This window comes from Mustela putorius, unplaced genomic scaffold, assembly GCF_011764305.1.
Source record: "Mustela putorius furo isolate JIRA1106 unplaced genomic scaffold, ASM1176430v1.1 tig00003853_pilon_pilon_pilon, whole genome shotgun sequence".
Lineage (NCBI taxonomy): Eukaryota > Metazoa > Chordata > Mammalia > Carnivora > Mustelidae > Mustela > Mustela putorius.
In genome coordinates this window covers 75810301-75836327 of record NW_025422005.1, presented here as the reverse complement: position 1 = coordinate 75836327, position 26027 = coordinate 75810301, and the positions used below count along the sequence as shown (strand labels likewise).

At 43.0% G+C, this 26027-nt stretch overlaps 1 protein-coding gene and 1 pseudogene across 8 annotated transcripts in view; both read right to left on the bottom strand.

Annotated features, from left to right (window-relative positions):
• Nucleotides 1-10788: 10788 nt before the first annotated feature.
• Nucleotides 10789-26027, bottom strand: part of LRRC8D (leucine rich repeat containing 8 VRAC subunit D) — a 117380-nt gene continuing 102141 nt past the window's right edge. For all 8 annotated transcript variants that reach the window (XM_004752627.3, XM_045064828.1, XM_004752626.3 and 5 more), the window contains one exon: nucleotides 10789-13725. In XM_004752627.3, the coding sequence (XP_004752684.1) occupies nucleotides 11147-13723 (2577 nt within the window). In that variant the 5' untranslated portion in view covers nucleotides 13724-13725 and the 3' untranslated portion in view covers nucleotides 10789-11146. The remainder of the gene's footprint in view (nucleotides 13726-26027) is intronic.
• Nucleotides 22594-24644, bottom strand: LOC101692237 (annotated as a pseudogene).

Below are 26027 nucleotides of genomic sequence, written 5' to 3'. Positions count from 1 at the left end.
TGAAAAGATATATGCACCACAATTTTTATTGCAGCATTATTTACAATAGCCAAATTATGGAAGCAACTCAAGTGTCCATCAATAAATGAATGGAGAAAGAAGATGTGATATACATATACAATGAAATATTACTCAGCCATAAAAAAGGATGAAATCTTGGGGCAACAGCATGGATGGACTTAGAGGGTATAAGTGAAGTAAGTCAGTTAGAGAAAAAGAAATATCATGGATTTTGGCCATATTTGGAATTTAGGACACCAAATAAATGAACAAAAGAGACAAACAAAGAGTCTGTGACTTTTGATCTCCGGATCATGAGCTCAAGCCCCACCTTGGGTATATAGCTTACTTAAAAAAAAAAAAAAAGAAAAGAAAAGGAGAGATGAGGAGCCTAGGTGGCTCAGTCGTTTGTGCATCTGACTCTTGGTTTCAGCTCAGGTCATGATCTCAGGGCTGTGGGATTAAGCCCCAAGTTGGGCTCCCCTCTGAGCAGGGAGTGTGCTTGAGATTCTCTCCCTCTCTCTCTGCCCTCTACCCTGCTCACATGCTCTCTCTCAAATAAATAAATACATCTTTAGAAAAAGGAGAGAGGCACCTGGGTGGCTCAGTGGATTAAGGCCTCTCTGCCTTCGGCTCGGGTCATGATCCCAGAGTTCTCTGCTCAGCGGGGAGCCTGCTTCCTCCTCTCTCTCTGTCTGCTGCTCTGCCTATTTGTGATCTCTATCTGTCAAATAAATAAATAAAATCTTGAAAAAAATAAAAATAAAAATAAAAAAAAGAGAGAGAGACAAATCAACAACAGCAACAACAAAACCAGACTAAAACACAGAGAACAAACTGGTGGTTACCAGATGGGAGGTGGGTGGGAGAATGGGTGAAATACATGAAGGGACTTAACAGTATGCATATCATGATGAGCGCTGAGTAATGTATGGAACAGTTGAATCACTACTGTACAACTGAAACTAATCTGACGTATCTCAGTTACACAAGAATTTTTTAAAAATGCAATACCAACACAATTCCATCTATCCCTTTCAGTTACTCATCTCTGGGTGCCCCTGTGCATATGTACCATACACTTGTTAATAAACATCTGTTGATTTCCTCTTGTTAGTGTCTTTTGTCAGTCTAACTTTCAGGGCCAGCTCAATGAACCTGATGAGGGAGCAAGAGGCTGGATGAGGACAAAGCAAGAGCTGGCGCCTTGCACCCCTCTTCACCCGCTCCCCTCCATATGTGTAGCATTCCTCAGGCACCCCTGACTGCCATAAAATGATAAATAGTTAACTTGCAGGGATCACAATCCTGCAGAACAGGAATCTCCCTTGCTCTACAAGATGTCCTAGAGACCTAAACAGGGAGGTTACCTGATCAATAGCACAAATTTCCAGAGGCAAATAACTCTTGGTTCCTGAAGCCCTAATGTCCCCCTCCCACCATAAACTGGAGGAGACTGGGGTAGAAGGGAATGTAAATGATAGCCGGATCATAATACCCCACCAAGAATCTCCCAATTATCTTGATGTTAATGCCTGACCTAAAGACGACACTGATCAGGCCATAAGGGCAAAGACTCCCCCCCCACCCCCCCCCCCCGGCACCTTGTAGGCCCTCCCTAACATGTGAGAACTCTGTTGAAACCTCCCATCCCTTCACCACCTCCCCCCAACCGTGGGGTATATAACATGCCCACCTTCACAACCCGGGGCAGCAGCTCTTCCTGCCCACGGGTCCTGTCCCCGTGCTTTAATAAACCACCATTTTGCACCAACGACGTCTTAAGAATTCTTTCTTTAGTCGTCGGCTCCGAACCTCCTCACCCCACCGAACCTGACCTAGGTTCTGGGACTTCATCAAACCTAAGATGGGTGGAGGGAAAACAATTTTTTGTCCTCCCCTATATCAGTAACCAATTCCTTATCCTTTACACAATTAAAAGAGTCAACATTCCTTATCAAGGACTCAATAAATGAGCCTAAGACACAGTTCTTTGCAGCTAGTTATTCTTCAGAAATCTGTCTTCAGGCCTTTGGCCAGATGGGTCATCGAGTCTGACCCAAGCTTAGAGAACTACTTAGAAACATTCATAACCAACCGAAGAGGGTTCCTAATAATACATAGTCTGGTTACTCTGATTTGCTGAACAAAATAAACAAGTTAATGAATGTATGAAAAGCTGCTTGTGAGACATTAAGTCCCCAGTGACTTGCCATTGCTGACTTTTGAAAGGAGAGAAAGGCACAATCTGTTCCTACTTGGGCAGTGTCTATTTTCTTAGCTCTAGCATAATATTACATTTGAATAGCTTTATTTTCCAGATTTTTTTTCTTTGCCTATGGACATATCCTCCAAATATTTAGAACCTTCATTAATGCAAACCATTAAAATTGATTAAGCACCCAACATGCTAGACACCTTCCTAAGTGCTTCATGTGTGTTAACTCACCAAATCCACACAATGCCATGAGGTGAACAGTGTCTTTAACCTCATTTCACAGATGAGGAAGCAGAAGCACACCCATGTGAAGTAACTTGCCTCCAGGGCAGTTCCAGAAGCTGGAGCTCTCACCACCACACTCCGCAGTTTCTCAGTCCCAGGGACAAAGAGCAAGTGGTTAAACTATTGGCAGAAGGCTCTATTTATAAGCGGGGAATCAAAGCTGAGGCCAAGGATTAATTTCATTTCATACAATCAAAAAAGCAACTAAGTTCTAGCAAGGAAGAACTCAGTTTGAGTAGTTAGTGGGCTACCTCTTGCAATCTTCCCAAAAGCAGCTGCACCAGGGTCCTGATTCACTGTCACTGAGCGCCGGTGTTGTTTCCCATGTCTTTAGCTCTGGCTGCTGGAAGAACTGAGGCCATACCTAGATGTGTCATTGGGCTAATTTTATTCTGTAAATAATAGAATAACTGTTTACAATATTTTAAAACATCCCCACCTTTTTCCAGGCCTCCTCTGGGCTCCTTCTGATTGCTCCATCTGCATACTTTCTTGGTCACCACTAACTCTAAATTTAGTCCTGGTGAATGAGAAGAGTCTTCTGCTTATATTGTCTATATTAGCTGTTTTATCTTGTTAAGAGCTCTGCTCACTTTTACGAGGGGTCGACAATACAGAACACACGATTTCCAAATGGAATTTCATGTTTTGGTTAAAATTTACTCTCTGGCAAATTGAGCTCACTTTTTTTTTTTTTTTTTGGTCAGAGTGAGTGAGCACAGGCAGACACAGTGGCAGGCAGAGGCAGAGGGAGAAGCAGGCTTCCCGCTGAGCAAGGAGCCCGATGTGGGACTTGATCCCAGGACGCTGGGATCATGACCTGAGCCGAAGGCAGCCGCTTAACCAACTGAGCCACCCAGGCGTCCCTATTATTATTATTTTTAAAATATTTTATTTATCTATTTGACAGACAGAGATCACAAGTAGGCAGAGAGGCAGGCAGAGAGAGAGAGGGAGGTAGGCTCCCTGCCAAGCAGAGAGCCGACGAGATGCGGGGCTCCATCCCAGGACCCTGGGATCATGACCTGAGCGGAAGGCAGAGACTTTAACCCGCTGAACTACCCAGGCACCCCCGAGCTCACTTTAGGTAAGATATTAGAATAAATTACAATAAATAAGGAACAATTACAAAGGATAAGAAAGGCCAAAAAAAAAACAACAACAACAACAGTTTGGGGGTTTGAAATGTAAATCCAAAGGAGGGGCGCCGGAAGGGGTGGGAATGTTAGTTTCCTCAACTTTTTACATTCTTTCTTCTAAACAATTTCTTCCAGTAAAACTGGTTCTTTCTCCCCAGGGACCACAAATATCTGATTCTTGTCCTAGCCCAGATGGTGGAGTACAGTGACCGTCAACAGAAGAAAGAGCTCCAGTAAAAATAAAGGTCAGGAGATGCAGGCGCCGGGTGCCGCCTGGGTTGGTAACAGCTTGAGAATCTGTCTGAAATGCCACGCTGGAAAGAAAAGTCACATCTGCCCCGAGGGCCCAGCAAATGTTACAGTGTTTTCCTGCACCCACCTTTCTGGACCTGTTGAATGTCACTCTTCACCACATTTACTCTCTGCATCAAGTGGTTAAGACAGAGCTTTCTCATTTCTGAGTAAATGACTATGAGTAAAGACGGTCATGCCTTGAACATTTAGCGAGGGGAGATAATTACGTTACCTTGGGTGGATTGCCCTCTCATGACTGTCAGATAGCCGAAAGGAGGAAACAAGTCGGAACGCTCAGGACAGATGCTGAGACACATCAAAAACCTCTATTACTAAAGAATGAAGGAAAACCTTAGCTTGGGGCAGATTTACATAACCAGATGTCAACACAGCTTTCACAACCTCTTTCTGAAGTGCTGACAGAGCACCAGACATGTGCCGTGTAGTTTGGTGGGAGAGCATAGCTCTGGCTCTGCTCACACTTGAGTTTGAGGCGGCTGTCTGCTGCTTACAATGTGGAACTAGAGCCGGTCTGACTCTGTTTATTCACCTCTTTAATGGGGATATGTGATTCTCTTGGTGGTCTGGCGAGGCTCGAATGAGATAAACTATGCACATTCTCTAACAGTGCCCCTGTCTCCTGCTGGCTGGGTGACCCGGGGAAGGCTGCCTAAAATCTCAGTTTCCTCCTCTGTCAAATGGGGATGATCCACACCTCCCAGGTTTGCTGTGACAAGTCAAAGTCAAGGGCCCATCTAGTATACAGTCTGAGCTCTTATTGCTACTTATATTGGACAATACTTATATTGTCCATTCCATGTCCAAAGGTCTTCTTCCACCTTCGGACATGGAGACCTGAAACACACAATCCCCTAAATGATAACGGTTACTTCGAACTGCGAAGTGGAAGGTGTAATCTTGTATATGCATTGACTACTTCGCAGGCCAGAATGAAAATACTGACTTGGACTGAATTTGCTGCCTAGCGTGATGATAAATTAATAGCAGACTGTGTTTGCTCACCATTTATCTCCAGTGAGCTCTGGGCACTGTCTCTGGGCATAATCTTCACAACATCCTGGTGAAGAGGAGATGATGAGTGATTTAATCACCATCTTCAAGATGATGAAGGATGCAGGATTGTCGTCTGGCTGGTGACCAGCAGTTTCCACCACCACCCAAGCCAGAAAAAGAGCTGGCAGGCCTAAGTCGTGGGAAGATTTGGGTTAAACCCCTGGAGATAGATTTTGACGAGATTTCCATCCAGGCAGTACTTTGGTTCAAAGTCCTGAATTATGGGGCTACTACTGAATTAGAGTTTCCCGGTGGAAAATTGAAAACATAGGTTTCTTTACAGTTTATACACAGCTTGGCTTAACACCTGGGTGAGTCTTTTGGGCGGGTCTTCCCCTGAAATGACTCCAGCCAATTTCTGTGCCAGGCGATTTGGCTGTTTCCCAGGGACATTCTGGAAAGGCTCAAATGAGCATGTTATCCCATGGTTGAGTGAACTTTAAGCAGCTAACCCAGACGCCCAGTCTGAAGGTGAAACAATGCAATAGAGTAGTTTAGCTACCTGGACTTGTGGAAGGATATCTATGGTCTGAGCACAGGCACGGATGTCATTGGAACAGTTATAGGACTTTCAAAAGCCTCAGACTCCTGAGAGAATGATCTCTATTCCCACCACCTCTTCAAGCAGTCAACAAAAGCAGCGTGACTACCATGTTCCCTTCCTATGGTTACCATAGTGATATGAATGCTACGGTTGCTGGCAGGAGCAGAAGGGAGGCATGGAAATTGGTATAAGCCACAAGCACCAGCAAAAACCCAACTCTTCCCCAAGGAGAGCCCAATGAGAGAGGCAGAACCCACTGGTGGTACAAACACCCGTCACCAGCACCGTCCTCTTCCCAGCTCCTGATAGTGACCGGCTGACTTGTTCTTGACAGGTGTGTTCTTTAGGACAGGTTTTACTACGCCTATAAATCACCTGGGTATCATTTTGTTAAAATAGAGACTTTGAATCCATTGGTCTGGGTAAGGATCTGAGATTCTGCATTTCTGAGAAGTTCCCTGCACAGCAGTTTGAGTAGCGAAGTCTTTGGTGGGATTCGCATGTATGAGAACCCTTAAGGAATAGGGGCTTCAACAAGACAAGAGTTTACTCCTCCTTTATGTAACCCTGCTCTTTGAAGTTGCCAGGAGCCCGATCCACTGTCCTACTGCTGGGCCATACCTGCTTTGTTGCCCTACCTCTGTAGTCTACACTGGGCTCACTTCTAAAACCTGCAAATTAACCAGCAGCCATGGAGAAGGGGATGGCATGTCCTTCCCTTTCAGGGCCTAATCCAGAAATTGCACATTCCCCCCTCTAGTCCTATTATTTTGGCTAGAATTTAGTCACATGGCCACATCTAGCCCCAAGTAAGATTGGGACATATTTTATCTTATGCATATTTTATGCTGTGCTGCCAGGTGTGCATCCATACCAAGGAAAAGAGAGAATGCATAGTGGGAGACACTAGCAATCTCTGTCATAGTTGGGGATAAAAACAATGGCGACACTGGAATGTTATTGAGTCCTTACTCTCTGGCAGGCAGCGCCTTAAATGAATTGCCTCATTCAATCTTTACAAACAAAACAAAACAAAACAACACTATTGGTAGATATTCTTCTTGTTCCCATTTTACAGATAAAGAAACTGAGGTTTAGGGAATTTAAGTAGTTTGCTGCAGTCAGGATTCAAATCCAGTCACTGTCACTCCAGAGCCTGGAATCTTAGGAGTAGGAAAGGACTGATAGAAACAGCAGGTGGGGCCAGGCTGTTTCAACCCTTAGAGGGCCCCCAGCTGTGGGACAGCAGTGGGTCCTGAGTCTACAAGACGAATCCCGCAGGACTGACTACACCAACAATCTTGTGCATTCCACTGAGAAAGACAATGTATACATCATATTTCCAGAGGCAGAAGAATGAAGGCGTCCTCCTTCAGGGTTTAAGATTTATGAACCAAGAAGATTATTATTCCCCTCATGTTGGCAGCATGGCTGTCACCTCAGGCTATCCCAGGCTTGAGAGGTGATGGTCTGTGGCCCTGCTGTGGTCTGTACCGCCCCCTCCCCCAGCAGCAGACGCTACCCTGAGTACCTGGAGCTTTTGTCCTAGGAGAGCCACAGCTGGCCAGGACCAGATGGGACCACTTCTCGTGTCAGTCACAAGTTAGAGGACATTTGAAAACTGTTTTCCAAAGTTCTCCCCCCTCCTTCTTCTTTTCATAAAAAGGGCTTTTTGTTAGTACAGCCTTTGTTTGGGGATTCAGTTGATAAAGGGACCATTTTATTGGAATGAATTACTGACGCAAGTGCTGCCAGAAACCCTAGCGAGAGGCCAGCACTCTGGCTCTTATTCAGCAAGGTGAATGGAAACAGCTACTGGGCATCGGTATCAAGGGCACTTTGGAGTTCACTGCCATCAGCAACTTCAAGCTCAGTTGCTGGTTGACTCTGAGTTTAGGGGAGGCAGTCAGAGAAAGCGCTAGCAAAAAAGTATTAGACTTTTTCTTTTCTGTATGAAAAGTGTCAAATGGGCAGAACTGCTGGCCATAGCTTATCTAGAATGAACTCTTTCTACCTATTATTAAACTGCTAAATCTCCACTACAAAGACTGGGGTCCCTGTAACAATCCCAGTTCATTCTTCTGACTCCCTAGAAAAGTCACTTTTCTCTACTGAGCCAAAATGAAAGCTGGGGGGAAAAAAGTCAAACAGCCAAAAGTAAACCTCAGACTTTGTGGGACTCACACAGACACAGAACATTTAAAGATTCTTTAAATTAATTCTCTTCAGATGGTGTTCAGAGGTCTTTGGAAAAAGATACGAAAATCCCAGTAAGCCAAAACGCGTGCATTCTAACTTCTCTCCCATGTCTGGTGCATGCAAGTGCCAACGGAAATTCCTGAACACATGGACTGACGGTGTATTTCTCCATAATCTCATCTGCTGTTTTGTTGAGACTCCAAGACCAAGTATATTTAAAGTCTGATAGATGAACCAGCATTTCTTGGGCCACCTCTTTTAAAATACTGCTATTTGCAAACAGTGGCAAGGGATGAGGCACTTCAACCAATTCACCATGAACTCTTTAGAGTTCAAGGAAATCATTAAGGGCTGATAAAGTCAACAGTAGTTCGGGTAAGAGAAAAGGTCCCCCTTGATGTTGTTTGAAGACCTGTAACGCCAATCAGTTCTAAGCGACTGAACCCCAAGTATTGATTAGGAAACAGGTGCCCACGGGCAGTGCCAGCTGTCAAGCTTGGCAGTGTCACACAGACCGGCTCCTACAGATCTCTCTGAAAAACAAGACGAACAGTGGCAGTCCTGCCATTTTTGTTTTCAAAAACAACACGCACTTGTTTTAAGAAAGAAAGACGAGTTTTCTAGGCTGTAAAGCAAGGGTCATAAGATCTGGCCTGTTTATGTCACAAGCAAGATAATGAAGCATCCTTTTTTTTTTTTTTTTAAGATTTAATTATTTATTTGAGAGAGAGAGACACAGCACGAGACAGATCACAAGCAGGGGGAGCAGCAGAGGGAGAAGGAAAAGCAGACTTCCCGCTGAGCAGGGAGCCCAATGTGGGGCTCAATCCCAGGACCCCAGGATCATGACCAGAGCCGAAGGCAAACACTTACCCAACTGAGCCACCCAGGTGCCCCTGAAGCATCCTTCTAAAAATGGTGTACCCATGTCTGATGCCGGCATTACTATGCAGGGAGAACAGCGCCCTGTGTGGCTGGTGGGAAGGACGCGTTCAGGAGAGTTTACAGGCCGAGTTTTTAAGTGCAAAACCTAGAGGAAGCTCCTCTCTAAGTGTGTCCCCGCCCAACCACAGTTCATTCACAGATTCCATATGCCGTCTAGATTACCATTACAATCACTTGTATAATTTGCATTACTAACATCCTCTCCCCCATCTTGCCAACAGTTCCTGCCCATTTGACATTTTTTATGTATAAAGGAAAAAGTCTTCTATTTTAGTGCTAGCACTTTCTCTGACTGCCTCCCGTAAACTCAAAGTCAACGCAACTAACCTTGAAGGTGCTGATGGCAGTAAAGCTCCAGCAGCCAAGGATTCAGACTCATTCCAACAGTGAATTCCCAGTTCTCTGGACCAGGTAGGCACAGAGTAGGTGCATAATACTACTGAATACATCAGTGAATACTGAAGAGAAATGGAAGGTACGGACATAATCGTCAGTGTGCTTCTGTATCTCCAATTTGCCCTTGTCCTCTAATTTTCTGAACTTGAGATTTTATAAACTCGTCCTTTATGAGGAGAGAAAGTGGCTGGGATGCTGTAGCTGGGGTCAGTTTCTAATTCAGCCACAGAGGCCAAGGCTTTCTCTGGGAGTGATCCCACTTCTGAGAGTAATTATAAACTTTACAGACAGACCACCACTTGCAACAGGCCAGGACTCCGAGACCAGTTTTGGGAGGAAAAGGATGTGAGTCCGTCTTCTCACATTCTCTGACAAGACCCTTCAAGTCATGCTAAGGTATGACAAGAGAGTGTCCAGTCTTTCATTTTATAAGTTTATTTATTTTTAGGAATCTCTACTCAACCCAAGGTGGAGCTCAAGCTCACAACTTCAAGGTCAAGAGTCACATGCTCTTCTGACTGAGTCTGCCAGGCGCCCCTCCTGTGTCTTATTAGAGGAGTCCAAACTCCTAGAGAGAGGACATTACTTTGTCATCTAGAGTGCCAAAGAGTCCCCTTCTTTTTAAAAGACACATCTGTAGAAAGGCTGAGAAACACCTGCTAGCCAATGCCTAAACAGGTGGTAGGGGATTTTTAAAAATTTTCTGAAATGGATCTGGACAATTTTTAGGTTAAAAAAGGAAAATCATCATCTAAGATACAGTACATTCTGCCAGCATTTCCCTGGACCTGATCCTTCCTAGCCACAGGCAAACATAGGAAATACAGCCGTTGCTAAAATAAATACAGAAAGTCAGTTTTCCAACTCAATGAACTACAAGTCCTATGTTTCCCCCCAAAGCTGAAAAGGGCAAAAATTAATAATTGCTTTGATTTTGTATTATCTTCCAAATGTTGATATATTGGAAAACATTAATCACTAAGCCATTAAAATTTTTGTCTTGGGGGGCACCTGGGTGGTACAGTAGGTTAAGCGTCTGACTCTTGGTTTCAGCTCAGGTCATGATTTTTGAGTTTAGGGGAGGCAGTCAGAGAAAGTGCTAGCAATAAAACATAAGACTTTTTCCTTTATATATATTAGACTCCCCTCTCAGTGGGAGTCTGCTTAAAGATTCTCTCTCTCTCTCTCTCTCTCCCCCTCTGCCCCTCCCTACTGCACTTCTGTGCTCTCTCTCTCTCAAATAAATAATTAAAAAATATTTTGTCTTGGTTATAATTAATTTTTTTAAAAACATTTTCTATTTATTGGCAACCTTATAGTATTGATAGAAAAATGTGTCTCATGGTAACTCTAGACTACAGGAAAACAGCTCTTGGTAAGGGAAATATCATTTTCTTTTATTTTTTCTTGTTATTAAAAAAAACAAACAAACAAATGACCCCCCACCCCCACAGTGTTCTGGGCCCTCAAAAGTGTAAAATCTCTGAAATGGGATTCTCAGAAACAGGAGCCCTAACCCAATGTGATAAGAAGTGCCTATGTGAGGCACTCTAAATTAAAAGAGGAAGGAAATCAATGATTTTAGCTAATCCAAATTTTCAAGTTGTGACCTGATGCGTCTTTCAGTGGTCTGCATTAAAGCTATATTCCGCACCGATGCGGCAAAGTAAATCAAGACACCTCCAAAAGGGTGGTATAGTAAGAAAAATGTCCATTTAATCATTTACTTTAGCAGGCAAGCAATTTGTAAACATTCAGTAGCGGCAGCATCCAAGTTACAAACAATTTAAAAAGAAACCAAGATTAGTGATTATAATCGTTCCTTCCCTTTCCCCAAAAGAAAAAAAGAAAAGAGAAAAGATCTGGAAATGAATTGACTGAAAACACTACAAACAGGGAACATTCGGTTACGTCTTCTATCAGCCTTCTATGCATCCTCTCTGTGTTTTATTTTTGAAGATGTATCTACTCCTAAAATGCATTATCTTGCAATAACTTGTACGTGAGTGTCTGCCCTCTAGGACGGTGTTCCTGCACATGGATCATCTCAGTTTAAATCCCATTTGCAAAGGGAATATTTATGTCTTGATTCAATGCTTCTTTGACTTCGAGTGGCAGGGTGTCAAAAAGGTGATCTTCCACAACAAGCCCGCTTTTCTTGAGCAGGCGACACTGGCCCAGCTGGGCTGGCAGGCGGTCCAAGCAGTTCCCCTTCAGCTCCAGCTGAGTGAGCTGGGAGAGCTGACCAATCTTCTCAGGGAGGAAGGTGATGCAGTTTTGCCCCAGATTCAAAGTCCTCAACTTCATGCATTTGAACAACTGCTTTGGCAGAATGTCCACTTTGTTCCCAGTGATATGCAAATGCTGCAGGTTCTGAAGCAATCCTATCTCTATTGGAATCACGGAAATGTTGTTGTAGCTTACGTCTAAGCATCTGAGTTTCTGTAAACTGAACACTGCCACGGGTAAGGATTCGAGCTTGTTGTTAGAGAAATAAAGTGACTCCAAGTTTTTGACATGGGTGATGGAGGGAGGGATGGTAGCGATTTTATTATGCCATAATTTCAGACACGTCAGTCGTTTTAAATGCTGGAAACTGATGATCTCCTCGATGGTGCGTATGTTATTTGATTTTAAATCCAGTTCCTGCAGATTCGAGAGGCTGAAGATAGCATGGGGGATTCTCTCCAGCTCACAGTTCTGAAGTTCGAGCTCAGCGACATTCATCATTTTCTTAAGGCTGTTCAGTACCAAGAGTTTAGTGCCGTCATTATGAATGACTAACTTGGTAAGATGTGGAGCCACATCTGTAATGTTGGAGGGAACTTTGGTCAAATTGCTTTTCACGTGGAGAATCTTAAGGTGCCGCAGCTCCCGGAGAGATTCGAGCCCGATCATCTTGTTGTTCTCAGAGTTCAAATTGCCTATCAAGTACAACTCCCGAAGGTTTTTGAGCAGGTACACCCAGGCAGGGATTTCAGCCACGTCGGTGAACTTCACGTGAAGGCATCTCAAGTGATCGCGGAGGAAGCTAAAAGCTGTCTGTTCCACTTTCGCAGGGCAGTGGCAGAGGTGGAGCTCTTGGAGGTTAGTCATCTGAGAGATCTTAGCGGGAATTTTAGCTTCCGGAATCAGTTCAAGTTTCAGCACATCCAGGTCTGTGAGGTCAAAGACGGCGTCAGGCACGCCGGATAGCATGAATAGGTGAAGCTCCTGCTTGTCCTGGGCATTGCGGGACATGTGCTGCCGAAGTTTCTCGAATGTCCACTCGTGGTTCAAGCTAATTTCCCTAAGTTTATTTTCACTGACTTCTGACAGGAACACGCCAAAGCGCTTCGAATACAGTTGGTCATACTGGTCTACCATGTGCAGGAGGAATGCGAAGTCGTTTTTGACATCCGGAATGTCACTGAAACTGCTCTCTTCTCTGACTTTTTCGAAAGAATATTCCTTCAAAGGTATCCTGAACAACCAGAAGAGAGTGTAGAGGCAGATAAAACCATAAACACAGATAATGGATATGTAACTGATGAGAAGCTTCTTCAGCATGTAAGCCATATTGTGGGTGCACTCAAACACCTCATAGCCAGTCAGGTGCTCCACTTTGGGCTTGCAGACGTGCTCGAAGCTGATGGCGTTGACGAAGTTGGCAGTATAGCAGAGGATGAAAATGAATTTGGCTGTTTTGATGAACGTTTGGACCACATAAAGTTTGTAGATCAAGTCACTGTCTTCCACGTGAGCACGGAACTTCCTCACTTTCTCGAACAGGGCTTTGGCCTGTTCCCCGTCTTTCTTATCCAAGATGGTCATGCTGGGGACCTCGATCACAGGCTTCTCGGCTGAGAATTTGAAGCCTGTCTTGTTGATCATCGGGGTACTGGCACTCGGGCTCCCCTCATCACTGCTGGTAGACACATGCTTTGGTAGAGTCTGGGCACCTGTTATTCTCTGCTTGTTTTCCTCCGAGTCTTCACACGCCGTCTCAGACAATGCTTTGGTAGTCCAAGGAGACTCAAAGCACTTTCCTAGTATTGAAACAAAATGTTCTACTTTTGAGCATGTTTTGGGATATTTGAACCAAAAGTTGCTACTGACCATGAGAATAATAGTATGTATGAGAGCAAGGTATGGAAAGTACTTGGAATACCACGGAAGGGCCAGATGGTAACACATCTGATTAATAAATACATATTGCTGAAAATCTAAGTTTGTCTTTCGGCCTGTTGGATCTTTCTTCTCCTTCTTTGTCTCCTGATTTGGAACTGTCGAATCTGTGTGAGGATATGTGGCTCTGAGAGGTATGTCAGGTGTCACAGCAGATGTGCCAAAGGAAATGTCACTTGCCGTCCGCCCGTCTTGGTCTTGGTCAGTGGCTGCTTCCATCTTGGGGATATTGGTGGTAACGTCGGCATTTCCCAGTGGTGTGTGTGCCTTTGAATTTACAGGAGATGGCAATACTGGCAAGCAGACCACCTGATCTTTGGTAAGTTGCATGGTTCCTGCAAAGATGGCTACCATCAACATAACGACAGCCAGGTAATCCATAAATACGTCCCACCATGGTTTCAGGATTCGGTAAGTTGGTTGAATGTCATTAAGTGAAGCAACTTCCGCAAGGGTAAACATTCCTAGAAAACAAGAAAACAAAAGGCATCATTATAAAGATGGAAGTGAAAACATTAAATGAAAAACAAACACACAAAAACTCTTTACTTGCTCCAAACAAAAGCATTCTCTTTCACGTCCTAGCTTTTTATCCAAGGTAGGTATTGTAGAAAATAAGCTAAAAGGAACAACTATGAGAAAAAATTGTGGTTTGTCTTAGGAGCTTTTCTCTTCTCACCCAAGAGAAGAGAAAAAAAAAGTTGGGGCAGGATAGGGAATGAAGAATGCTTTCTTTCTTTCTTTCTTTTTTTTTTTTTAAAGATTTTATTTATTTATTTGACAGAGAGAGACCACAAGTAGGCAGAGAGGCAGGCAGAGACAGAGAGAGAGGAGGAAGCAGGCTCCCTGCTGAGCAGAGAGCTCGACGCGGGGCTTGATCCCAGGACCCTGAGACTATGACCTGAGTCGAAGGCAGAGGCTTAACCCACTGAGCCACCCAGGCGCCACTGAAGAATGCTTCCTAGGTGAGAAATAAGGGCAGTGTGCTGAAGAGTTGGAGTAGAAAGGGCGGAAAAGTCTGAGAGTTGTTTTGGAGCCAGAATTGAAAGATTTTAACTTCCTGGACCTTGAAGAAGGATGTGAGAACATGAGGGTATCTGGACTGGACAGATTCAAGGTTAAGACTGGAGTCTCAGGAAGTGAGGTGAGAGGACTTCTATTTTGTACAAGCCAAAATGGAAGAGTCCGTATATACTATTAAACTCTACATAAGCTTTGTGTACCAGATTCAGGCTGATCACTTACTAACGGTATGATTCTCCAAAGTCTTGTGTTTTCCATCTGTATAATGGGGATGATAACTTCTGAGGGATATTGGAAAGCTTAAGTTAAGTATTGATTATAAAGCTCTAACCTCTGGCCACAGTACTTGTTCCCTTGTTACGTTAGCTCTTCTCATTCTGGTGGAAATGTGCCATGGACAGCTGAAATTAAGGGCCTAGAGTTTAAGAGGAGTCTTAGTACATACATACTTGGGGTTTATCAATATATAGAACTGGAACTTTGGCCTTTTCATGCCCCTGTGGAACCGCCTGTGGCATGAAAAGAGGGCCAGAGACACAGGTGGAATGATCAGTGACAAGACACCAAAGAGGTCAGGGCCGGCAAGACCTTTGATCTCTACCAAAGCAGCGACCCCAGACACAACGAAGGGAAGTCCAGTACCAGATCACCTGAAAATATGGTCACCAGTCACTGATGGCTGGCAGTGTTACAGTCCTGAAACAATTCCTACAAAGAATAAAAGTACAAAGGACAATCATCCTTGACGAAAGCAAGAAAAACTCAAAGTTTCTAGGGCAAGTGCTGGGAATGGGCCTCTGTGATCATACATGTGAAATCAGTGTTTATCTTCTTGAATCTGCAAGTTTCAGCTTCTTGAAAAGTAACACTATCACATTTTACTTTTTTGAGATGCTCTCAGGTTCCAGTATTCAACTAGAATATGACGTAATTCTTTGAAAAGCTAGTAAAAAGAAAGAAAGATAAAAGGCCAGACAAAAACCGAAAATTCTGGGAATATATTATATTTTAAAATAAAGGAAAGAAAACAGGTTTTTAAAAATCTAATGACGCCAAAGTTGCCTGGACTGCTGTGTTGAGAAGGATTCTGAGGCTGATTCTGAGGCTGATTCTGAGGCAGTCATCCATTCTGAAATGACTGGTTACTAGTATCTCTCTTGGATGACAAAACAGAGAGTGGTGGGATCAGAACACTGACTCTGCGGGCTCTGTTTCAAAGTCTCTGAAAGTCGGGACGCTGTCTTGTTTTTTCTGAAACTTTCTACATACATCTCGTGCTGCACAAGGCAGGAACATAATATTTCTTAATAAAATACAATGAATATCGACTCATTTGTAATAGCAATTCTCCTATCTATAGTTTTTTTTTTTTTTTTAAGTGGAATGTCTTTTACGTAAGAGGTAAATGTAAGCCCAAGGATTCCAAATACATAGAAACTATTCCATTGTCCTTAAACTTAGTGAAGATCACTAGAAATCACACTTCTAGACTTCAAGGCTGAAGTATGAAATGCCTGGCCACCAGTCTTCATTAAAAAATGACCAAGGAAGTGGGAGATAACATTCCCACTGGAATCCCTTTATCCTGAGCTCTTGCATCTTGTGTGTGTGTGTGTGTGTGTGTGTGTGTTTGGTTTTGTGAGTGGTTGGGAATTTACGCAGGAAGCCAGGCTACCGGAATGCGCAGTGGGCCAAGCTCCATGATAAACAATTCACCACATGTCATGTGAGCTCTTTGGTCCCTACACAGAATGCACAAACACAGCACCAAGCCACAGGTTACCATGACTCTTACTTCAAATACAGAAATTGCAGAACACACCTCCCAGGTTTCTTCCTGGCAAAGAACTTCATCCAATCACACCCAAGGACCATGGTTTTAAAGGGCCATACATATAAATAATAGGAAAAAAAAATACCTCTTTCTAATAAGATTTTTCTTTACTTTTCAGATCGTGGCATTGGGCTCTAAAGAAGTCAGGATGTTTGGGTTGGAGAACCGAGGGGAGAAGGGAATTTTGAAAGTCATCCTGCTGTGAATATTACTTACCTGTCTGTTAAGTCCTAATTATTACAACTGGTTTCTCTGCTTCCAGTCTTTATTTTTATTTATTCAGCTACTTATTTAATTATTGTTATTAAAGTAGAGTTGACGTGAAATGCTCCATTAGCTCTGGGTGTATAAAACAGTGATTCAACAATTACGTACATCACAAAATGCTCACTGTGGTCAGTGTGGTCACCAACTGTCACCAAAATGATTACAATATTATTGACTGTACCTCCTACGTTGTACGTTTCACTCCTATGACTTCTTTGTCTTGTAACCTGAAGTCTGTACTCCCCAATCCCCTTCACCTATTTTGGTCATCCCTGCACTGCCACCTTCCTCTGGCAACCTTAGGTTTGTTCTCTGCACCTGTGAGTCAATCTCTGTTTTTGTTTGTTCGTTTTGTCTTTTATGGTTTCCACATAGAAATGAAATCACATGATGTTTGCCTGTCTGTCTCCACTCTTGACTTCCTTCAATGCATCTCCCACCTGCTGCGGGTCCTTTGGTTAAAACTCTTCTCCAAAGATTCTCTACACTCTAGGCTGATAATGTCTTCCAGCTTCTCCAACCAGCCACTCATTGCCCCCCTGTCTTCAGGTCCTTCTATGCACTGTTTCCTCTACTTCCTTCCCAGTCACCTTCATTAGGCTACCAGGTTTCTGTCTTCTTTCCCAGAAAGTCCTGCCTAACCCCCGTCTGCATGGGGCTCGTCTCCAACGTGCTCTCACAGGACTCTGTCCCTTTGCCCAGGACAGTCTTTGTCACACTGCGGTGGGACCAACTGACTACTTGTCTGATCCCAGACCAGATTTTAAATTCAGTAGAGCCAAGGGCCAGGGGCCATGCCTGCCCTCCTCATTCCCTTCTAGCCAACGCCTGCTGCGTAGCAGGTGCTTCACCAAGGAAAGACCGTACGGCTCTTGACTACCATCGTCAGCATCTCCTCCTCCTCAACATCCCTCCAGAACAGCGATCAGCTCTCTGCATATGGTATCGGGTCGAAGAGCATTTGATTAAACCTAAATGCCACCATGGTGCAACTCTGACAAGAATAAAAACTCTAAGCCAGGCCTCTACATAAAGATAAATAGCTAAAGGCTCAGACAGCAAAGAAGCTGTGGGATCCTTGTAACCAGTATTTCGTAGCCGTTAAAGCTTCATCTGTGGTTTTACAGCACCTTGGACTCGGGACAGGCTCTGATTCCAGGAGTGAGAAGAGGAGGTGGGTCACTTTCCCAGAGGAGGGAGAGAAAGTTAAAAGGTGGGGGCAGAGAACAGAGCACTAGAGTACTATAACTTCACAATGACACCAAATGATTGCTAATGAGGACCCCACAACCCAGCAAGGGTGCCAACATCTGAACAACAGGGAACCAGCATGCAAGCGTGGGCTCTTCTCCTCCAGCATGCTGTCTACTCTACAGCACAGAACGCCAAGGGTTCCGCCATTTCCTCCAGCCCACTTCCCTTCTTTCTTTCTGTTCAACTCCTATGGATTCCTCAAGCACCAGCTCAGGTACCGCCTCTTTTCCCAAAACTCCCATCATATGGTCTAATAATATCTTTTTCTAGTATTTGTCTCTTCCTGTAGATCATGAGCTCCTTCCTAAAGGATGTGGGCAGGGACTATGCCTTCCTATTCACCTGCCATCCACTGTGACCTACTCTCTCTCCTCTCAAGAACAAAGAAGGCATTCAGTGACAACAATGATGATGATGACAACAACGGCAGCTAGTTATGTGTCACCTTCCTCCCATATGCCAAGCACTATCATAGGAATTTTACATCTGGTATAATCTGTTTCTGTGTGGGACGCATTCCTGAAATGAATGTATTACAGTTTAGAGTTTCAGGTTTTGTGGGGTGAGGGAACAGTTCTACTTCCAAAATGCTACCTAATTATATAAAAGCCACCAAAATGAAAAAGACAGATAATATCAAGTGCTGGTGAGGATGGGGAGCAAGGAGAACCCTTAAACGCTGCTGGTAGGAGTAAACCGATAAAACCATGCTGGGAAACTTCTGGGTTAATATCTACTAAAATTGAACATGTGCACACTCTATGACCCAGCAATATACCCAGAAGAAAAACATATCCTTATCAAAAGCCACATATAAAAGACATTCCCAGAAGCACTAGTTGCAATCGCCCTACACTGGAAGCTAGCTACACGTCTACCACTGGTAGAATGAAAAAATGAAACGTGGCATATTCACAAAGTGGAATATCAGGCATCCATGGGAATGAATGGTCTAATTATGTGGGTCTGCTCGGTTTATAAAATGTGATCTGTACATTGAGGCTATGTGCCTTTTTGGTTATTTATTATGTTTTAACTTCAATAAAAAGTTTCAAAAAGAAATGATAAAAGTATATGCCCTACAAACACTCAGTGTCAGCAGACAGAAGCTCCACCTTCCCTCATCCAAGGCTTGCACAGGCTGGCTGGGGTCAGCCTACTCTCCCCGGATGACAAAGGACTGAATCTGCCACAGAAAAGTAGGTACAGAGGTATGAATCTACCATGTGCAACAGCTCTGGCTGGGACCAGCTCAAGGCGCACAGATGAACGCCAGTGGAACACCGCCCGAATTTCTTCTAACCCTCACATTACTCTCATTTGCCACAGTGGGGTTATTTTCCCCTGACAGAGAAACTGGCCTGCAGGGATTAAGTTGTGGAAGTCAAATAATTAGTGGAGAAATCTGGATTGAAAAATCTCAGCTAAGGCCAAGCCACATGTTCCTTCTAGCGGGTGATGCTGCCTCTCTTCCTTACCCCTTGTGTGTGCAGTTTGCAAACTATTTTTCTATGAAATACTTCTGCGGACTTTCAATGTAACCCGGGGAATGAGGCACTGCTACTGGCTACCAGGATGCAGAAACCAGAGCACAAAAAGCTTAACAGACCTCCCCGGGCTAATTAAGTGACACGGTTAACAGAATCTTTCATCTTCCTATCTCCTCTATCGTGCAGTCTTCCAGTGGCTGTGCTGTTGGCTATGGTCGGCTGCTGAAGGAGGGAACTTCTGACCCTTGTCCTTGGCTTTGAGGAGATGGAGAAAGGAAATTATGTAATCACCACCTCCTTCCCTAAGGTGACCTTTCACGATGTCAAAAACCATGAGCCAGGCACCAGGGAGGGGAATGTGGACATGATGTAACTTAGTCCTTGCCCTCCAGGAGTTCCCAGTCTAGTGGACATCCCATTAGCAGTAAGTGTGCTATTACAACACAGTAAGAAAACTGCCCTGACTGGGTTAATACAAAATATAGGAGGTGTAGGACAGCACAAACCCACGTCTGCATCTGATAACCGGGGGTAGGGCTCCACAGAGAGGTGGTTTCCAAGTTGAGATCAGAAGAAGGGGGACTGTCATAGGGTGCCTGGGAGGGTAGGAAATAGGATTTTGACAGAAGTAGCAAGCACAAAGGCCTGGAGATATGGGAGAAGTTAGGTATTATAGAAACTACAAATAATTCCATTGTTATCCCATTCTTCATCTAGCATGCCCCTGTACAGATCGCACATTTTACAGGTAAGTCACAAGGTGGAAACAAACCGAGGCATGCATGGTTTAAATGTAGTCTTAAGGGAGTGCCTGGGCCCATAAGGCAGGAAACCAGTACTTTCCTGCAACGTCAGCCACCGACTAGCTCTTATCTCAAACACAGGACTTCAGTAAGTGTGCCTGTTAGCCCATTTTACCCATCAAAAACAGAGTAAAAACCTCCTACCTCCCAGGGAGTGTTTCAACCATTAACTGCCTGAAAATGCAGGAGCGCTTTGAAAACAGAAATTGCTTTTCATATATGCAAGTGCATACCAAGTATATTAAATATATATTCATATAATATAGTACGTTAAGTACATGATGATCCTCAAGTGACTTTCTAATGTGAAAGTGAAGTCAATGAGAGAGATCAGTACCTAACTTCCATATCCAAGGTTTGATCTCTTTAGTGAATGGGGACTCAGAATGGATATAACCACGTATAAGGGTGTTTTTGTTTCTTTTAACCCGAGAAAGGCACACTTAGGATTAATTGCATACATTCTTTGGGTTCTCCTTTATAGTACGTCTATTGCAATGGACTTAAAGAATTACATTACAAGCATGAGGATTTCACATTCCAAGGCTTCTCTGTTTATGGTACTAACGAAAATCAGCTTAACATTCCCATAAGTACACATTTCTGATGGGAATTGGGAAAGTTTTCTGTACTAGAACTGAAAGAGGAAAATTAATGGACTTTGAACAATGATGAATCAGGAAAGAACAGACTGAATCTAAATTCTTTTACACTATATGATTCTATTTTCATTAAAAAAAAAAAGATTATATTTATTTATTTGACAGAGAGAGATAGCAGGAAAGGGAATACAAGCAGGGGGAGTGAGAGAGGGAGAAGCAGGCTTCCCGCTGAGCAAGGAGCCTGATACCAGACTCGATCCCAGTGTCCTGGGATCATGACCTGAGCCAAACGCAGAGGCTTAATAATGGAGCCACCCATGTTTCCTTGCTTCTGTTTTCTTATCTGAAAGCATGACCAGTAATAATGGACTAAACCAATAACCAAGAGCCAGGTTCAAAAATTAGAAGCTATGATGGTTGGACAACCCTGTGAATATACTGAAAAATGCTGAAAAGTATACTTAACTGGATGAATTGTATGGTATATGAATTAAATTAAATCCCAATAAAGTCATTAAAATTTGGAAGCCAGACCTCAATCTTTATTTTACTGACTAAACTGCCTCTCAACAGAAACAGGATAGTGAAAGGAGGTATCCTAATTGTAGAGTCACGCTACACAGCATTCTAGGTTCAAATATGTTCTAAAATGATTGCTATGTTATTATGATTACACTAAACTCGTTCTGAAGAAAAATCTTTAGCACTTTTCTTATCCACTCCATGTCTCATCTATTAAATCTTTTTTTTTTTAATATTTTATTTATTTATTTAACAGAGATCACAAGTAGGCAGAGACGCAGGCGGGGGGTGGGGTGGGGGAAGCAGGCTCACTGCTAAGCAGAGAGCCAGATGCCAGGCTCAATCCCAGGACCCTGGGATCATGACCTAAGCTGAAGGCAGAGGCTTTAACCCACTGAGCCAGCCAGGCACCCCTCATCTATTAAATCTTAATAACAATATTGCCATGTATTGGAAGCAATTCAGTTTAGGGTCTGACACAAAGTAAGGCCCAAAGATGTTTGCTGAATTTGAATGCAGAAAAAGAATCACTGAGGAGAAAAGCAAGCCCATCTTAATTAGTCTTTAACTGAAGAGGGTTTGGCCAATTTCTTGAATTTTGAATTAGCATGTTGCATTATGTACACAGAAGGAATCCCAGAATAAAAGACAGTAAAACTCTGGTTTTAATTTCATTTCTTTCAAAAACATTTCAATTAAAATTACTTATTTTTTTTTAAGATTTTATTTTTAAGTCATCTCTACACCCAACATGGGGCTCAAACGTACAACCCCGAGATCAAGAGTTACACACTCCACCAACTGAGCAAGCCAGGTGCCCCCCAATGAAAATTACTTATATTAGGAGGTGGCAAAGTTTGATGCCAAAGAGACCTGATTCATTTTTTTTTTTTAAGATTTTATTTATTTATTTGACAGACAGAGATCACAAGTAGGCAGAGAGGAGAGAGAGAGAGAGGGAAGCAGGCTCCCCGCGGAGCAGAGAGCCCGATGCGGGGCTCGATCCCAGGACCCTGAGATCATGACCTGAGCCGAAGGCAGCGGCCCAACCCACTGAGCCACCCAGGCATCCCAAGAGACCTGATTCAAATCTTGTTTTTTGCTCATGTTCTTTAGCAGTATAAATGTGGGGAACTTAGTGTTTATTCAAAAACTTATATTAAGGAGATTATTATTAGCATACAGCAAAATCCTAGCATCAAAACAGAAAAATATGGCCACCTAATTTAAAACTTTAAAAATTAATCCCATCTGCACAAGAAGACCTTTGATACCCCTATTAGAAGGAAGACAAATGGCTTGGAAGTGTTACTTAATGAAAAAAACTTAGCATATGAGGGTGCCTGGGTGGCTCAGTGGGTTAAGCCACTGCCTTCGGCTCAGGTCATGATCTCAGGGTCCTAGGATGGAGGCCCGCATCGGGCTCTCTGCTCAGCAGGGAGCCTGCTTCCCTCTCTCTCTCTCTGCCTGCCTCTGTCTACTTGTGATCTCTCTCTGTCAAATAAATAAATAAAATCTTTAAAAAAAAATTTAGCATATGAAATAGTAAAGAGCTTGATTAATTAATCTAATACATATATTTTTCACATAGGTATGAGTTCCCGACCCAATCAAATACGAACGTTCATTTTCTTTCTACTGCGTTCTATGAAAAACCGGCCAGTTTTCTTGGCCAAACTGGGCAGATTGGGTAAACACCTGAGACTGGTGAGGATCAAATCCTCAAATCCTTCAGTGAAATAAATCAAAACTGAACAAGTTAAAGTTCATAAAGAAGTTATGAGCTATATCATCACTACCAGGAACCCTTCCTCAACATTCAATGTATATTTGAACATATGTACACACGTGTGCAGGAACATACACACATGCCACACCCAATTCAGACATGAAAAACTCCTAAAATTAAAGAAAATAAATGCTTCAGATGTAAAATGAGAGAGAAGGAATGCTTCAGTATTTTCAAACAGAGCTGTGTATGACTGATATTATATGAGTATTAACTGTTACAGATGTTATGTTACTAATTTTTTTTTAAAGTTAAAAATTCCTTATTTTTTATTCCTGGTACCACTACCACAATTTACTGGGCAATATACCTGATGTAATGAAAAGAAAACGAAGAAGAGAAAGACAAAGCTACAACAGATAAAGACCTCAGGAATGTACATCTAACTATGCAACTATGTTACATTAATCAATGGCCATACTTTTTGCAAACTGTGGCTATGACAGTCCTGAACAAGAAGGGTTCCCTATTTAAGCTGCAGTAACTTTTCTGACTATGGATCATCGTTCCTTCTGTGGTAGATTTTTACAGTTCCTCTAATGCATTTGGGACAACTGTCTCAAAAGTAACCTGCAGCTTTCCTGACAAATCCTTGCTCTTCCCTCCTGCTAAGAACTGTAGCCCTTTTCTTCTGAAAATTTTTTAGAACCTCCTGCTACCATATCCACTGCTTCCACCACCAGATCCATAACCATCACCATAGGGACTGCCCAACCTTCTTCCACCAAAACTGCCCCCCTTCATGGGTCCATAATTTGATTGCTGTTGTCCACTATAATTTCCAAAATCATTATAGTTCCCACCACCACCATTTACCACCTCCAAAATTTCCTCCTTCATTGTAACCATCATATCCTCCACCACCACCTCCGTATCCACCTCCTTGGTTTCCATACCCTGGTCCACCACCACCATAGCCTCCTTTACTCCTGTAACCAGGACCACCACCGTAGTTGCCACCATCACCCCCAAATCCATTATATTCACCATTACCTCTTCCATAACTACCTCTGCTGCCACCACCTCCACCACCATACCCTCCTCTTGCACCAAAGTTTCCACCACGGCCAAAGTTACCACCACCTCCAAAGTTTCCTCTACGACCTGTGAAGTTGACAGACCCACTTCCTCGACCTCTTTGTGATGCAGCAGACTGCATTTCTTGTTTAGAAAGGGCCTTTTTCACTTCACAATTGTGCCCATTAATAGTGTGGTATGTCTAAACAACAATTTTATCAACTGTATCATGATCATCAAAAGTTACAAAAGCAAATCCTGTCTTTTTTCCACTCTGCCTGTCTTGCATAACTTCTATGGTTTCAATCTTGCCATACTTTTCAAAGTAGTCTCTCAAATTATATTCTTCTGTATCTTCTTTAATACCACCAACAAAAATTTTCTTCACTGTTAGATGAAGTGTCCTTCATCTAACGCTTCGCCATGCTTTACAGAATTCTCTTTAGAAACAGCTCTCTTTGGTTCCACTACACGCCCATCAACCTTGTGTGGTCGGGCACACATTGCTGCATCCACCTCTTCAACACAGGAATAAGTCCAAAATCAAAACCCCTGGAACGTTTTGTTTGGGGGTCTCTCATCACCACACAATCTGTAAGTGTACCCCATTCTTCAAAATGTTCTCTTAAACTATCATCTGTAGTTTCAAAGCTCAAACCACCAATAAACAGTTTTCTCAACTGCTCTGGTTCCTTTGGATCATGGCCCTCCTCTCCCCGGCGGCAGCGGCGGCAATGGCTGGAGTCCGGCTGGGGGCGACCGGGTGGCAGTTTTACCTCCATTTTGAGACTAGACTCGCCATTATGTTATTAATTAATACATACTGTTATGGATATTATAATTATGCAAGATACTTTAGCTAATATAATTCCATATACAAATACAACAACTCAGTGTTACTCATTCTCAAAAAGATTATAAGAAATTTTCTTTTATTTATTTTTTTAAGAAGGGGAGCCAGAGGAGAGGGACAGAATGTTTCAGACTCCACGTCCATTGCAGAGCCCAAAGTGGGCCTCAGTCTCATGATCCTGAGATCATGACCTGAGCCGAAATCAAGAGTTGGATACTGGGGTGCCTGGGTGGCTCAGTGGGTTAAAAGTCTCTGCCTTCGGCTCAGGTCATGATCCCAGGGTCCTGGGATCAAGCCCCACATTGGGCTCTCTGCTCGGCAGGGAGCCTGCTTCCTCCTCTCTCTCTCTGCCTACTTGTGATCTCTGTCTGTCAATTAAATAAATAAAATCTTAAAAAAAAAAAAAAGAGTTGGATACTCAACCAACTGAGCCGCCCAGATGCCCTGAAATTTTCTTTTAAAAGTTGTTTTCTGGGGCGCCTGGGTGGCTCAGTGGGTTAAGCCACTGCCTTCGGCTCAGGTCATGATCTCAGGATCCTGGGATCGAGTCCCGAGTTGGGCTCTCTGCTCAGCGGGGAGCCTGCTTCCCTATATCTCTCTCTCTCTGCCTGCTTCTCCGTCTACTTGTGATCTCTCTCTGTCAAATAAATAAATAAAATCTTAAAAAAAAAAAAAGTTGTTTTCTATTTTAATAAATAGAATTTTATTTCTATTTTCTCAGCCAATAGAGCATGGGACTCTCGATCTTGGGGTTATAAGTTCGAGACCCACGTTGCATGTAAAGATGAAAAATAAAATCTTAAAAAAATAAAAATAAAAAATAATTTTCCTCTAACACTACTTTGGTCTAGATACCTCAAAAATAACTGAGAAAAAATGTTTAGGGACTTGTCCCTTGATTTTACAAACCACTTGGCTATCTAAAAGCTACTAAACACTTGGAAGCTAAAGACCACCTTGCTTAAGCATGTTTGGATCCAAAAAAAAAAAAAAAAAGAATGTTTGGATCAACCAGGAAATCAAAGAAGAACTTAAATAATTCCTGGAAACCAATGAGAATGAAGACACTTTGGTCCAAAACTTATGGGATACAGTAAAGGCGGTCCTAAGGAGAAAATACATAGCTCTCTATGTATTCCAAAAAAAATTTTTTAAAAATTTAAAAAATCCAGAATACACCAGCAATCTTTATACTTTAAAGGACTGGAGAATCAACAACAAATTAAGCCAACCCCACACATAAGAAGGGAAATAATCAAGATTAGAGCAGAGACCAATGAGATAGAAACGAAGAGATATAGTAGAACACATC